General features: G+C 45.6%; 1 protein-coding gene across 4 annotated transcripts in view; it reads left to right on the top strand.

Moving 5' to 3' along the window:
* Nucleotides 1-14,898, top strand: part of ECHDC3 (enoyl-CoA hydratase domain containing 3) — a 235,098-nt gene that overhangs the window by 207,529 nt on the left and 12,671 nt on the right. For all 4 annotated transcript variants that reach the window (XM_069228647.1, XM_069228648.1, XM_069228649.1 and 1 more), the window contains one exon: nucleotides 7,751-7,951. In XM_069228647.1, coding sequence (XP_069084748.1) covers nucleotides 7,751-7,951 — 201 coding nt within the window. The remainder of the gene's footprint in view (nucleotides 1-7,750; nucleotides 7,952-14,898) is intronic.

Consider the following 14,898-nt stretch of genomic DNA (forward strand, 5'->3'; position numbering starts at 1 on the left):
GCTGGTATCGTCATAGGTTTGATCTGTAGGTGGTATTGTTGGTGTCATCCTGGCTTAGTCTCCATCTTTATTTGATTGTTTGTAGTGGTGTTTGGTGAGTTTGAGCTCTGAGCAGGAGTTGTTCAAGGCTTTGCAATAGGAGATGTCTATGGGGAGGTCATTGAGGTGTTGAGGTCAGTGGTTAGGAGCTCTGAGGAACAGAATTCTTCAGAGATCTTGTTCCTGTTATGCTGTGAAGATTTGGTGATGGCATTTCTGCGGTTGTGAGGGACAATTTTGTTTGAGCAGACAAGGACTTGTCAACTGTGATATCACTGAAGCTGGTGAGGATGGGGTCCAGTAGGTGTCCTGCAGAATTGGTGCTACTTTCCACTCGCTGGGTGAGTGTGAGGTTTGTCACTTTGTCCAGAAGGTTGGTATTGTTGGGGTTGGTGAGGTCCTCTCTGAGGTAGTTAAGGTCGCAGAGGAAGATGAAAACACTGGAGTTGAGTATCATGGGGTGATAAATTCCATGAGGAGCTTGAAAACGCTGGAGTCAAGTATCAAGTACTTGCGAACTTCGTTGTGGGTCCGGCGGGGTCGGTAGACGAGGGTGCCACTCAAGGTGTAATTCACTATGATGTGCAATTTGAAAGTCAGGTGTTCTATGTTACTGTTGGTGTTTGCTAAGGTAATGGAGCACCTGATCTGCTCGTTGAAGATGAGTCCGCTTACAGGTCTATTAGACCTGTCCTGTCTCTGATCTTGCATCCGGGATGGATAGCTATGACAATGTCAATAGCCATTGTGGAGTCAACCAGATTTCAGTCAGGAAGAGGAGGTCTGGTGAGTGGTTGTGCAACAGATTCCAGTGACATGTTTGGAAAGGAGCGGGTGTTGAAGAGGAGGCAGCATAGTGGTTGGGTTATTGTGGTCACGTGAGGTGTTTGTTAGGTGTGGTGTGGGCAGGAATGGTGTGAAAGGTTAGCAAGAAGAAAGCACCTTTTGCATTGGTTGGCGAGGCTTAGCAGCAGCGCCGGAAGGTGCGTCTGGGGTTCAGGGCAAGGAAAGTTGACAAACTCAGATTGAGTTGTTTCATACAAAATAACTAAGGATAATTAAAAGAACAAAGCAAAAGGCTAAATGCGATGAATCTTTGACATTAAAAAAAGCATTTTATCCTCAGCAAATTGTAGTATTTTGCAATATCAGATTACTAACGTTTTTTGTAATGATTTACATAAAATGTAGTAATCTGTAGATCATTAAAAAGATATCGTAATAAATTGCACAACTAAAAACTACTTGTAGACCTGACACTATTGAGCATTGGTTGTTGGTACAAATTGTTAGTAATAAGGATATGTTAAATATGTATTTACCTAAGCATACATTGATCCCATAGTAAATATAGAAGAGCTTTGCATAATGCAACATGCATTGATTTTGCTATGGGGCAGAAATGACAGAGCACAAAAAAGGAATAAACTAGGGGACGAGGTCAAGCCGGAAATGGAGTGAGGCGCGTGCCACTGCAGCTCCTATCTAACCCCTCCACTTAACAAGACGGAGCCTCCTGTTATGTGGCCTTCACACTAAGTTCAAGGCACCTCGTTGTCCCTGAGACGATGGGGGCACTTTCAGAGTTAAAACTGAATCTCGGAACACCATGGGAGCCAACTTGCAGCCACAGGCCATGTCAGTCGCACCATGGAGGTGTTGGCAGCTGCTGTTTTGAGGAATGATGAGGCTGCAAGAGGCCCAGCCCTGCCCCGCTAGCCCAGAGCATTGTATCAAAGGAGCAAAAGCACAAGTGGGAACACAATGGCACAAGCAGGCCCCCCGTATGATTGTTACTTTGGGAGGCCCAAAATACTAACATAAGCTCCCGTACTTGCCTTTACAATATGTCCGCTTGGCTGCTGTGTCTCTGACAGGGGCTGACACCCTGGCAGTTTGCATTTACAACCCTTGCTGTTCTCCTGTTGCAAGTACTCGCTGAGGCTTCTGGGCCCCCCTACCATATGGCAGCCCTAGGGCTTGGGGTGCTGTTCTCCCCCCTCTGCTCACAATTAGGGACCACTAGAGCAGCACAATTCTACAACCTAGCACAAACACTGGATACCTCTCCTGCACCTCCAGAAAGTGGTAACATAGATTGCTGCCCTCCTGTGAGGGGCCAGAAAGTGGTAACCACCGGTGCTGACCCTCACATAAGGGACCAAAAGGGGTTGCCTATCTGGCACACTACACCTCTCAGAGGGGAACCCTTTAATTCCAGCCTGGTCCAAGTCTGAAGTTATACTATCCAAGCAAGATATTGCAAGGCAATCTGTTACTGAAACCCAGCCACAATGTGTCACAGACCGCTCGCAGAATAATCCCCACTCACGAGGAAAGCACATCATCAACACTGAGGGGAGGTCCCACACAACTATCTCACAGGACTACATAGAGCATTGAGTGATAAAATATAAGTTGCGATCCTTATATTTGCTTTTTCAACCTCTGTACACTGTCCATCTCCTGGTGGTTATAGATGAACCTGACTTTGTCAAAATCGATCAGACACAAGAGCACTGGTGCCAGGCGCCTCTCAAATAGCTTTTTGTATAGTCCTACATCCGTTTTGAGTGGAGTGAGGGGGCCTGCATGAGGGAAGAATTTGCTGCATGGAGAAGACACCAGTGAATGCTGCAAGGGGGCCGGGGAGGGTTGTGCATGCTGGAAGGATCAGCCAGGCCCCCACACTACAACAGTAGCACCTGCATCCTGGTTGACTGAGATCAGTTGTTCTTGAGAGGGCACAGCACTCTTAGGCGTTCAGCAGTAGGCCATCTAGCCAGCCATGCACCCAGGAGATTGCTGTGACAAGCAGCTGCCGCTGGACACTTCGAGGGGCCCTGGCAGGGCTGAGCCCACTAGAGGGATATGGAGGGCCCCAATGCCTACATGCGGTTCGTGTTGGGCGAGTAGCTGCTCCAGGGGCATCACTTCTCTGGTTATCTCTGTTGGGCGCTGGAACAAATGCTCCTGTGTGGAGCACTGCGGTCATCCCAATGCAGTCAGCAAAAGTCTGCACTGTACCGGTCCCCTCACCAGCTATCAGGTTGCGCTCCCGGGTGGAACCCCGGCCCTTTAATTGGAAACATCGACTGGACCTTTGTTCTGGGTCTTTTATGCTAACCTAGAGATGGTGTATGCTGGGTGACACTCTTCCTCCCTCCTGGCGCCTGTGCAGCAAGGAACTGTGGACTGGCCTACTGACTGTGTTACTCCATTCCTGGGTCCGGACTGGGCTGGTCATGCTGCAGTACAGATCATCCTAAGTGTTGGCTGCAACAGGGCTTTAATCCCCATCATCCTTGGCCGGTGGCTTCATGACAAAATCATAGAACCTCTGATTAACTCCACGTGGACAGGCAGACCCTTCAAAGGTCTCCTCACTAGTGGTAGCAACCCCCTTCATTATATACACTCCAATTACCAAGCAGCACCCTCTCAACCCTGCCATCTGATCCGACGGGTCAAGGCCTTCTGCCTCTCTTTGAAGACGCCCCTCGGTGTCTTTTGGGCCATGGGGCTGACCTTCCCTAGCCAGCCCATTTCACTCAAGGTGGACTTGCTCCAGTCTGGTTGTGCAGAGACCCCTGACTTCTCTACGGTGAGAGTCGGTAGGAGTTTGCAAGTGAGTCCAAAGTGCCTGGGATGCTCCTGGTTTTCAAATGGATTCCCTTCAACCTCACATTTTCAGCATAGAGGTCGCAGCGGACTTCCTTACTTCCTGACCCCCCACCTCTTTTGCTGCTAGTTCTCCAATTCTACTTAACCTACCTGCCAAGCCACTGCTCTCTAGTCCAGCCTCCTTAAACTTGACCAAGCTGTCGCCTTCCCTTACCCCTCCTTGTTCCCTACCCTCATTCCTTACCCTTCCCAAGTTTGTCAGATCTGGGTTGTTAATAGCCAGAGACAGGCAGCTCTACCACATGTCATGATCTGGTGATCTCAATGTTTGGGGATTGGTGTAAGTCCTAGTATGGAGAACACATGAACAGACTACTCCATAGGACTATTCACCGCCGTCCGAACTGGTAATAAATCGTGGACATACTGTGTTCGATCGCACCAACTCAGTCTCGCCGAGTCCTGTTTTATTTTCTTCTACAATAAGATTGATTGCCGGCATTAGCCCTAAATGTTAAGAATAATGCATGTCCCTACTATAAAACTGTTCTTACTTCTAGCCAAGCGTTTTGTGAGGCTACGATGATTAAAGCAAGTTAAATTTGTTTTCAGAGCAAAGCATAGAACTGCTCTGGACATAAAAAAGTAGCATCTCCGGAAATAATCCAAAAAGCCTTCTGTAAGTATTTTTTTTTAATTCGAATAACTTCCCGTGTTTCCCGTACCCAGACATCCCTAGCAACACAGGATAGTGTGGCATTAGCATCTGATTCGAAGTGTGACTTCCCTGCAATGGATTTGAATACGGTGTCAAAACTAGGAGAATTTCAAGATCACTAGATATTTGAGAAGGGGACACGTTTTTGGGACAGTGTGAGACGTTTTCTGCAGTATCATTTAGCTAAAGGCATAACATGAAAGCATATAAAACCAATAAGAGGTACCAATGCTAGAGAGCCGGTGTTACAGGGCAGTAACATCAGTCATTTAATTTAAATTACTATTACATTTCTTCCTGGGGCAGGCCTTTTAGGCCTGGTATTAGAAAATGTTAGTAGCATGAACGACTTCATATCATTAATACTTCAAAAGCAGTACCATAAGAACAGTCAGAATGGGTGTTGGGTCATCCCCCCCAGCCATCTTTATGTCGTTTTTCATGTTTTGCTATTGCCTGGGTGGGCTGTCTATCAAGACCATTGAATTTCGAAGACAGTTAGAGTTTTACATTTGTGTTCTAATTTTGGTGATGAGGCATCAAGTAATCATTTAGTTAGACTACAAATGTAATGTTACTGTAGCTTGTAATAAAAAGCCAACGTGTGTGTGTTCTTTGTTGTATTTACTTAGCTGACATAACAGCATTCTAATTGCTGATTTTTGGCTTTCAAGAAGATCTGCTTTTGGTATGATTTGATCTATATTAAAAACGCAATGCTATTCAATAACCGTCCTTTTGTATTTTTCCTGTTATTTATTGGATTTACTGTTTTTTTTCATCAAAGTAAAGATGTGAATGCACATGAGCTTTCATGAAGATGGAACAAAAGTACTAGCCCTTTGTTAAAATAATCTGCTATGCAGTATTTTTCTGTACATTCCTTTTAAGTTGACCACTTACAACACAAACTTCTGAACCCTTTTGGAAGCACTGGGCCTATTTAGTTTGGAAGTAAGAGTGCTCTGTCGCAAAAGCAGCGTAGGGCCCTGCCCGCCAAACTCTCGGTCCGCCCGCCTCCTGTAGAGACTGGTGGGCCGTAATACTTCCTCCGATTTCTGATGAATTAGGGGCCGGCGGAGGAAGGACATTACACTGTCCACCCTTTTCAGGTTGGACAGTATAATGCCCTGTGTTTCCTGTCCATCACTGCCAGAAAGACCCTGCCAGAAAGGGACTGAAAAAAATCAACAAGCATTGGTAAAGCCAATAGGTCTCATCCTTGGGTGAGCTATTGTCGTTGACAATCTGGTGGGGGTGGCTAACAGGGGTAAAGAAGAAACCGAGACAAGTAAGGTAGGTGAGGAGAAGACAGGGAAGAAGAAACAGGGAGTAGGTGGGGACAAGTTTAAAATAATAAGAAACTGCTGGGGGAGAGAGAGAAGAACAATGAAATGGGAGAGGAAACAGGAACGAGCAAAGAGAGAAACAGACGGGGTGGTTTTAATTTTAAAAAAGAGCAATAGTACCTGAATCACAGTGCGAGCACCAGATGGCCACTGGAGGGGCACAAATCAAACCTAATTATTCTGATACAATGTCTTTAACCTTTTGTAAAATTCCAATAAATAGGGTTATGCTTTCCCAGAAAGCATCACTTGCACCCACCTTTAAAGCTCACCCCTAGTTAGAAGAATGACTGCCATGTGGAATGCTAGCAAGAAGGGAGTTACCCCATTGGCAGTAGCAGAGAAGCAGTTTTTTTTTTTTATGAAGCTGCCAGAAGAGTGTTAACTTTGAGAGTCCTACTTGCATTGTGCAGTGCAAGTCCCACTTAATGTGGCAGTGGGTCACGAAAACAGAGAAACATGCTCTGAATTTCACAGTATGGTTGTGGAGTCTTGGTTGAACTGGGGAATACAGCGTTATACCTAAAGGCATTGAAACACAAGACAGCAAGTTTCCCAAATTCACCATAACACAAATAAGCAGATTTATTTTCTAAGGTCACAGTAGAAATTAGTGTCTGTGTCTGTGAACACAGGGGATTCGCTATATTTCGTGCCAGCAGGGGCTATCAGAGTACTGACATATAGATGACACATCAGGAATACAATTCCTCTTATATCATTTTCCAGACGTCACTCTTTTGGCTCCACGTTTCGAACATCTTGCACTGCATCTCCAGGCCGACCCCTGCAGGCATAAACCTTTTGGTATATGACCCCACATTGCTTGCCCTGATGGCATGAGAGTGGTTGGGGAGGGGAATACACAATGCACCCTGATCTCTCAGAGCTGACACAGATTAAAAGAACATTACCTTGTAGTAAGTAAACACAGCTCCACATCAGCATTGCCCATTTGCGCAGAAAGTTCTCGCAGAAAGGGGCACAAAAGACAGTCTTGGCGCTCATCATTTGGGGCACGTGAGGAGGCAATCTTAAAGTTAGGCACTGCTGCCTGACCTGCTAAATATATCACCTTCCCCGATTGAGTTCCACAAAAGCATACGGAGCCACCCAGTTTTAAACAGGCGCAGCAGTTCATATCAGAATCGGACAGGAAATCAGACCATAGCCAAAAAGAGATATGAATCACAGCGCCAGCAGCAGATAGCCTGCGGAGGGGCACTAATCAAAGCGAATTAATCTGTACTTCGTCCGTGTGCAACGGAACCAAAAGAAAGTAAGGTATGTCAAGCACTCCCCAATGAGAGGGCACCAAAGAAGAGCGACTATGATAACAACTAATGGTAAACTATGGTTCAAGCCCGTTACTGAATACAAGAATCTCGCAAGCGAAAACGCTTGCTCTTGCACGCTCAACCTCACAGTGACCCCCATACACTGGGAGAAAACTCCCAGGGCAAGGGTTCGTTTCTTTTTTTTTTTTTTTTTTTTTTTTAGAAACAATTGCCATTTTGAGTGTTTATTTTTGAAATACAAAAATCTTATGAACAGTTTGACAGCTAGACATCATGGCTGAAGGTACCATCTGTGAAACTTCTCCTGCATTGATAGAAGCTGCCCTGACGTCGGTCAATGAAGGGAGGGATAGAGATCTGTGGGGCCTGCGTACAGCTCCAAATTTGGTTGATGAATTGTCCATCAGGGCGACGGAGTTAAGTACTCTATTGCGCTGATAGATATTTACCATCAGCCAAACTCTACATCAGGTCTTCTGGTACTTTTGAGGGTACAGTTTACATCCTTTAATGCAGTTTGTCAGCAAAGAGATCCTAATCTCATCCTAGTTTCAAAATAAAATCCTAATCTCATCTCCCATATACATCTCCGATTCACAGATTACACTATTCTTTCTATGCTTGTCATTATGATGGCTGCGATTATTCATACTGTTGTTTTTATTCAGAGGAGCCCATCACAGTTGGTCTGTGCTTAATGTTTGCTGTCTCTTTTTGCGTAGGTCATGACCTCAATTCCAAGGATTCCCGTTCCAGTAATTGCCATGGTGAATGGGCTAGCTACAGCAGCGGGCTGCCAACTCGTGGCAAGCTGTGATATGGCAGTAGCAAGTGAAACATCTAAATTTGCTACTCCTGGGGTGAATGTAGGACTGTTCTGTTCAACACCAGCAGTTGCCCTAGGACGATCTGTTCCTAGAAAGGTGAGCTAGCGGCACTAAAATATAACAATTTCTATATATATATATATAAAAAGCTGAGTTCACAAAGTGTGTACCGAGTGTTTTCTAAAATGTTATGAAATCATATCAGCCGTTCATGTGATGGTGAGTAAGTAAACGTTTTGGTAGTATACTTTCAGAACCTGAAACCTGTGGCAAAAACATTTTCTTCACCACACCTGCAAATGCATTACTTTCATTTATACAAAGTTTGGAGAAGTGCAGTTTAATAAAAGTATGGCATCTCCTAAAAAACATGTACAAATTGTTTCTGGAGGATATATATAATTAAGTCCTTATTTCAGATCTAGTCCACTCCCTGGATTTAATTCCGCACCCATACCACCGGGTTTTCCATTTATCTAATGCACAATTTCTTCAGTATTGCAAAGTTCACACCTCAGATAGGTAGATACATGCGTCAGTTTTACTTCTTTCTGTGGTGCACAAACACAGATTTGCTCACTATAGCGACATGGTTTACACTTGGTTTTAACAGGCGAAATTGTGCAGAAAAACACCATGAGATGCAAGTAACATCCGAGTTGTAACTGCAGTTTGGTGCAAGCTGGAGTTTGCATCCCAATCGGGATTTGCAACCAACATGGAATGAGGGCTTTATTGGTTTCACCATAGTTCTGTTTTTTTAACACATTATTGCAGTTAAGTTGTACTCTAAATACCGTGTTTTATTGTCACCTAATTCAGTGGCATTCATTTTATCAACAATTAAAGCGTGAGAAGATGAGCTGGCTACTAGGAAATTTGAATCTGTACCTTTCAACTTTCTCACGGGTTAGGTGTAATTACAATGGACCATCAGTGGCCTTATTACGCATAGGGTGCACTTTCTCTTTTTGCGCCACGCTGCACCTTGAACCAGGTGCGCCGGGCGAAACAGCAAAAGTGCATCCTATTATGTTGAATGTGCTGCCCCCAGGGCAGCTGCAAATGTGCGCTGACCCCAGGGAAGCGCATTGAAGTGTAAAATGAAGCAGCTGCTTTGAAGCCGCTTCGTGTTTCACTGTGTAGGAGGCAGCCCGCCTGCACTTCTAAGGGGGATTAGAGATTCCCTTGCAGGTGGGTGCAATAAGTGACTGCAACAGCCTGCAAGGGGGTGTCTGGGGGTTCCATAGGGCCCCCAACCCCCCTCCAGAGGACTGCCATGAGGCTTCTTTGCCTCTGCGCCTCCATATATAATATTGAGTGGGCACAGAGGCAAAGGGATTCCCTCATTTGCATGGTGCCATGCCCCCATGCAAATGGGGGAACACCCTCTGGTGATAGCACTGGTGCTATATATGCACCAGCCCTTTTCTGTATTACAGACAGGGCTGCACAAGCCTCTGCCGCCCCTTCTGTAATACCAAAGTGTCCCTGGGCGCGCAAAGTGGACACACATGCCAGTTGCACCCCTGGGGCACTTTATGCAATACGGCCCTTGATGAATAGAGGGTCAGCAGTCTGTTGAAACCAGGTTCACACATAAACAAGTCTTACAATGGAAGCAAAATTATCATCTAATGGGCAATCAACCCCCTGGTAACAAAAGCACTAAATGACCAAGTACTGCTCTGAAGAGCTGAAAAGGAAAGCTTACCAAAACACCAGGGCCCGTATTATAGAAGTGCCCCGGGGGCACAGAACGCAGTTGAAAACCCACATCAGTGCCCCGCCCGCCGACACAAACCAAAGCACAAATTATCTGATCCTGAAGTTTTTTGTTTTAAACTGTTAAATAAAGTTTGAATTAAATTAAAACAAAAGAAGTTCTGCTCTGGAAGACTTGACAGTGACAACTACGTCAGCATAGTTATACAGGAAATCATTTCTCCTTGTATGGTAAAATAAACACTGATTATAATGATGAGATATAACGATACGAGTAACATCCACTGTGATAATGTACATGATGTAATTGTGACGGTTCTGCTGTTTAATGGCTCATTGAAAATTCAATGTATAAAGCAGTCATTGTACCATTATAACGTGATAGTTAACATATGCAGATTGAGATTATTTAAAAAAATACCTAAAGACGTCCCCAGTAAGGCTTGTGTGTAGTTTGTTTTTGGGTTCCCTGCCTCTTAGAGGCCCAGTTTCAAGCAGGGTGCGATGTCATGGTAAGCCCAATAATACTGGGGGCATGCTTGGAAAAACTCTTGTCCCAAAAAAGGAAATGTTCTCCTTGTCTACCCATCACCATATGTCATGTGTCTATCAATCTATCCTCCATTCCCACTCTGACTCATCCCAAATCCATTCTACTACTTTAATCTCCTAAATACCCCCTGCCTAAGCTCTTCCCTCCTCTTCCACATCTAACTCACCCAAACCTCACTTTACTACCATGATCTCCCAAACAACCCTACTAAATTCTCCCTCATTTATCTCACCCTGCTACTATGATCTCCCTAACCCTTTCCACAGACTCTTCCCTCCTTCATCCCCCCTTTACTCATCCCAAGCCTAAATCCTATTACCATAAACTCCTAATTAACACTTCTGGATTCTTCCCTCCTCCAACCCTCCATTACTCCAGTCAGTCCAACTAACAAACTCACATATCCGCAGCTCAAATTAACTCATAATACTAAAACTGTACTCCTATTTCCCTATACTAATCCACCACTAATTCCTTTTGTGTTCCGGAGTGGTGTGCTACTCTCCAAAAAGCGATTTGATGCCTCGTCAGGGGTAGTAAGCGCTATATAAATACTATTACAATACAATTTTCTGAAAAAAGGAGAACTGGCAAGTGTCATTCACTCCTCCACTAGCGACTTGTACTCTGTTAGATAGGGAGTGTTAATTTCAATTCAATAATCTTTATTCGATCATACAAAAGCAGGTCATAAAAGATAAACATGTATAAAAGAAAACAGTATTAAAAAAGACATAAATAAGCTATAGATTAGACAAAGTGAATGCAAGTATTTAAAAAAAATAAAACATTAGAGCAACATCTGCTAAATCTGTTAAAAACAATTCCACGGTGTAAGTCTATTTAAAAACAATATCACAAATAAATAAGCCAAAATACATTTGTTACAAAAAAAAAAAACAGGACAAATCAGCTAGAGCCAAGACATAAAATACAAATTCATATGTGGGGTCATCATTTAAAACAACCTGATTTTCCTCTGGGCTAAAATACTTTAAAAACAAACAGCCAGCTAAGTAACAGGTGTCATAATCTTCAAACTGTTGGAAGAAGAGCAAGCAGCTCTACATTTGATAAACCTATGCCTTTGTAACAGGGACAATAAAAATCTCCTATTAAAAGAGAGTTACTATTTGCAAAAAATACAAAGTGCAAGAGAATCTGGGGTGCCTGCTCATCAAATGGGCAAATGCATATATCTGTATTAGCAATTTGCCCTTGCGGAAATCATAACAGCCAACGAAAAGACCCTAATCTGAACCGAGTTAATAACTGTCACTCCCAGACATTCTGCACAAAAAACAAACAAGGAGTAGCCCCAGCTGACATCTGGATCAGGCATTATTCTCTCACAGCTAGCTTCATTACTTCTGCGGCCTCCCTCCTGTGCTTGATAAAACAACCCTTAACCCAATCTTTGTCTTTTTTTGTGATGGCCACGCAATCACTCTCCCTTTCATGATGTCCGCCATTGTCTTCGAAGCCAGAGAGGGCCATGCTCCTGTATTGAGAGGTGGATCAAAATTGGGATGCAGCCTGTTGACAGATCGATTTGAAGCTTGAACTCAATTCTTCTTTGAGGTAACTGGAGCTAGGTGCTTATAAAAGAAGTCCAGTCTCAGAATCCTTATAGGACTTCATTTTACCATGCCAGCTCTTGCTAGCGCCAGGACTTCACCAGCGACCAAGGGGTTGCAAACATTTATGATTATGGTGTCACCAGGAAATGGCCTTTCCAGAGGTCCAATACAACTACCTGGTGCACAAAAAGGATCTCATTATGGAAGTCCCATTGACGACTCACATTGTTGTTCAGCCAGAAATTCACTTTATTCTTGAGAGCCCATGTTGTTTCAGATGAGCTGACAAGCTGGGCACATTGGCTAAAACAGATATGTAAGGGCAAGAAGCAGGGGGAAGATCTGTCACAGGAAGTGAATTTCAGGACGAGACAAAGAGGCTCTCCACACTGAGAGATCAAGTTGGAAGTTGCACCTGAAGTTGAAGTCAAGGTTTGAGTGTTAGCACCGGCTCTGTCTCCTGTTTCCATATTATTAATTGACGGTTGTGTGACCGTTATTATAGGGGTGGGTGGGGGGCCATACCTGCCGCCAGATGCGACTACATCTTCTGTGAGCTGAAAGGGCCTCCTTCGCCCTCCCCCCACCAGATTATACCAGTTTTCTTAGGCTGGCCTTAATAGCAGCAAGCCAGTCATACACCAGGCATAGTTTATCATCCAGAAGTTCACTAAGGCACCCATTTATGATGTCCCAAGGGCCAACAACCAGAAGTGGCAAACTCACCGAATCATTCAGCCTACGTATCACTGGTGACTTTAGAATTGTGTGGCTTTGAATTATGGGTTCTTTTTCTGTGTTCGGCCACTGGCCCTGGTTCAGGGGAACAAACGTTAATTACACTACTGTTATTCAAATCAGTTCCATTAACCAGGCCAACACATGCAGAGCCACAGTCACCAACACTGTCCCCTTCAGATAAGTTTGACACGCTAGTGGGATAAACTATAGGAGCAGTGGAATCCTTATTAATCAAAGAGGAGGACCTGAGCGTCATAGACAATAAAGATGTAGCAAAATCCTCAGTCATGAGAGAGAGCTGCTGCTCCACCAGCTTTCTCATTTAAAAAAGGCCCACAGCCGGCACCAAAAATCTATCAATTGTTATGAGACGATGTGATTGAGGGTACATAATGGCCACAGAAGCCACCTTTCTCTTCCCCCCATATCGACCACAAGATCCACAGTAAGAGAGAGAGGTGATTCAGGCCCTCATTACAACCCTGGCGGTCACTGTTAAAGCGGCGGTAATACCGCCAACAGGCCGGCGGTAAAAAAAAAAGGGATTTGGAGCTTGGCGGTTACCGCCATGCAACACTGCCACTTTAACACACCGACCGCCAGGGTGGTAACAGCCGCTGGGCTGGAGACTTCGGTCTCCAGCCTGCGGCCGTCACAATCCCACCCATGGCATTACGACCCGGCCTACCGCCATGGTTTTTGCGGTTTCTGTACTGCCACAAAAACCATGGCAGTAGGCACTATCAGTGCCAGGGAATCCCTTCCCTGGCACAGGTAGGGGTACCCCTGCCCCCCACCCTCTCCCCAGAGTCCTCCCCCACCATCCCGCACCCGCTCCTGCCCCCGAACATATACACACCCACACCCATAAACACACATGCATACCCATCTCCACCCACACATGCACACATACACACCACCACACACCAACATACCTTTTCTCACACACGCATCCACAACACACAACACTCACAATCACTCATTCACGCATGCACCCACCGCGACTCACACCCGCATGCACGCATCCCAAAACATACAACACCCCCCCCCACATACACCCAACACCCCCACATACACACAACACCCTCACCCCTCTCTCCGGTCTGAGAACCCGACTTACCTGCTTGCAGGGGGTCCTCCGGCTGGAGAGGGCCCGCTGCGTAAGCAACAGCGTCCACCAGCAAAACACCGCCAGGCTGTATCATTGCTCATGATATGGTCGGAGGTGTTTTGCTGGCGTGGCAATGCTGTTGTCAGCAGCGCCGCCTTACCGCCATCTGCCGCCATAACCGGCTGCAGTGTTCCGCCAGATATGTTGGCAGCCGTTGCCGTGGCAGGAGGTGGTCAATATCGCCAATGTTGTAATGAGGGCCTTAGACACACAAAACCTTAAAGGAAGCAGGCAGGTCATCTATCAGACAGCATGTGGGCAAAATCAAAAAAAGAAAGAGAGTAAGCCCAGCCCAGCCTCTGTCGGTCTATGACAGACTAAGATGGGTCCGCCTTGGTCTGGTTTTTGCCCCGGCACGTCCCGCGCGGTGGGAGACTGGAGGTAGTTAAGTAGTGTTGTGAGGTCCCTCCTGGCCTCAGTGCATGCTGGGGGACAAAGTCCCACCCCAGTGCATGCAGAAAACAACAATGTGGCTAGGAATGCAGGCAGGAAACTGCAAATAAAGCACACGCACTGTGGGAGGCTGGAGGCAGTTAAGTAGTGTTCTGAAGCCCCTCCCAGCCTCAGTGCACATTGGGGACAAAGTCTAACCCCAGCGCATGCAGAAAACAACAATGTGGCCAGGAATGCAGGCAGGGAAACGCTGATGAAAGTACTCGGAAGCAATATGCACACAATGATTGACATTTCATAATTATGTGATTAATATGCAGTAGTTGTCTATATAGCGAGTATATAAGCAACTCAGCAGAGGTTAAAAAGGCCCAAATCATAATTCATCACACATCTCTAATGTGTTAGTCTAGTCCCTACCCAATACGTCTGTAATAGTTCACAGCCTTCAAAAACGCCATCCACAGACACCACCAACTTACCCGAGCCGCCAAGAGAACCGCCTTCAAAGACCGAATCAACAACAACGCACACAGTCACAGCCACAACGAGCTCTTCAACATCGTGAAGGAACTCTGCAACCCCAGCTGCAACGCCAATGACATCCCTCCATCCCAAGATCTCTGCGAATCCCTAGCCTCCTACTTTCACTGCAAGATTGCAGACATCCACAACAGTTTCAGCACCCAGACCCCCCCTCCCCAGCAACCACCAACACCACAGATTCACTTCCGACCAACCTCCTGCTTTCCTGGACCCCTGTCAACAACAACGATACCATCGAAATCATGAACACTATCCACTCCGGCTCTCCATCTGAAGCCTGCCCTCACCACACCCTCAACAAAGCAAGTTCTGTCATCGCACCCCAACTACAGAA

The sequence above is a fragment of the Pleurodeles waltl genome, chromosome 4_1 (assembly GCF_031143425.1).
Source record: "Pleurodeles waltl isolate 20211129_DDA chromosome 4_1, aPleWal1.hap1.20221129, whole genome shotgun sequence".
Taxonomy (NCBI): Eukaryota; Metazoa; Chordata; class Amphibia; order Caudata; family Salamandridae; genus Pleurodeles; species Pleurodeles waltl.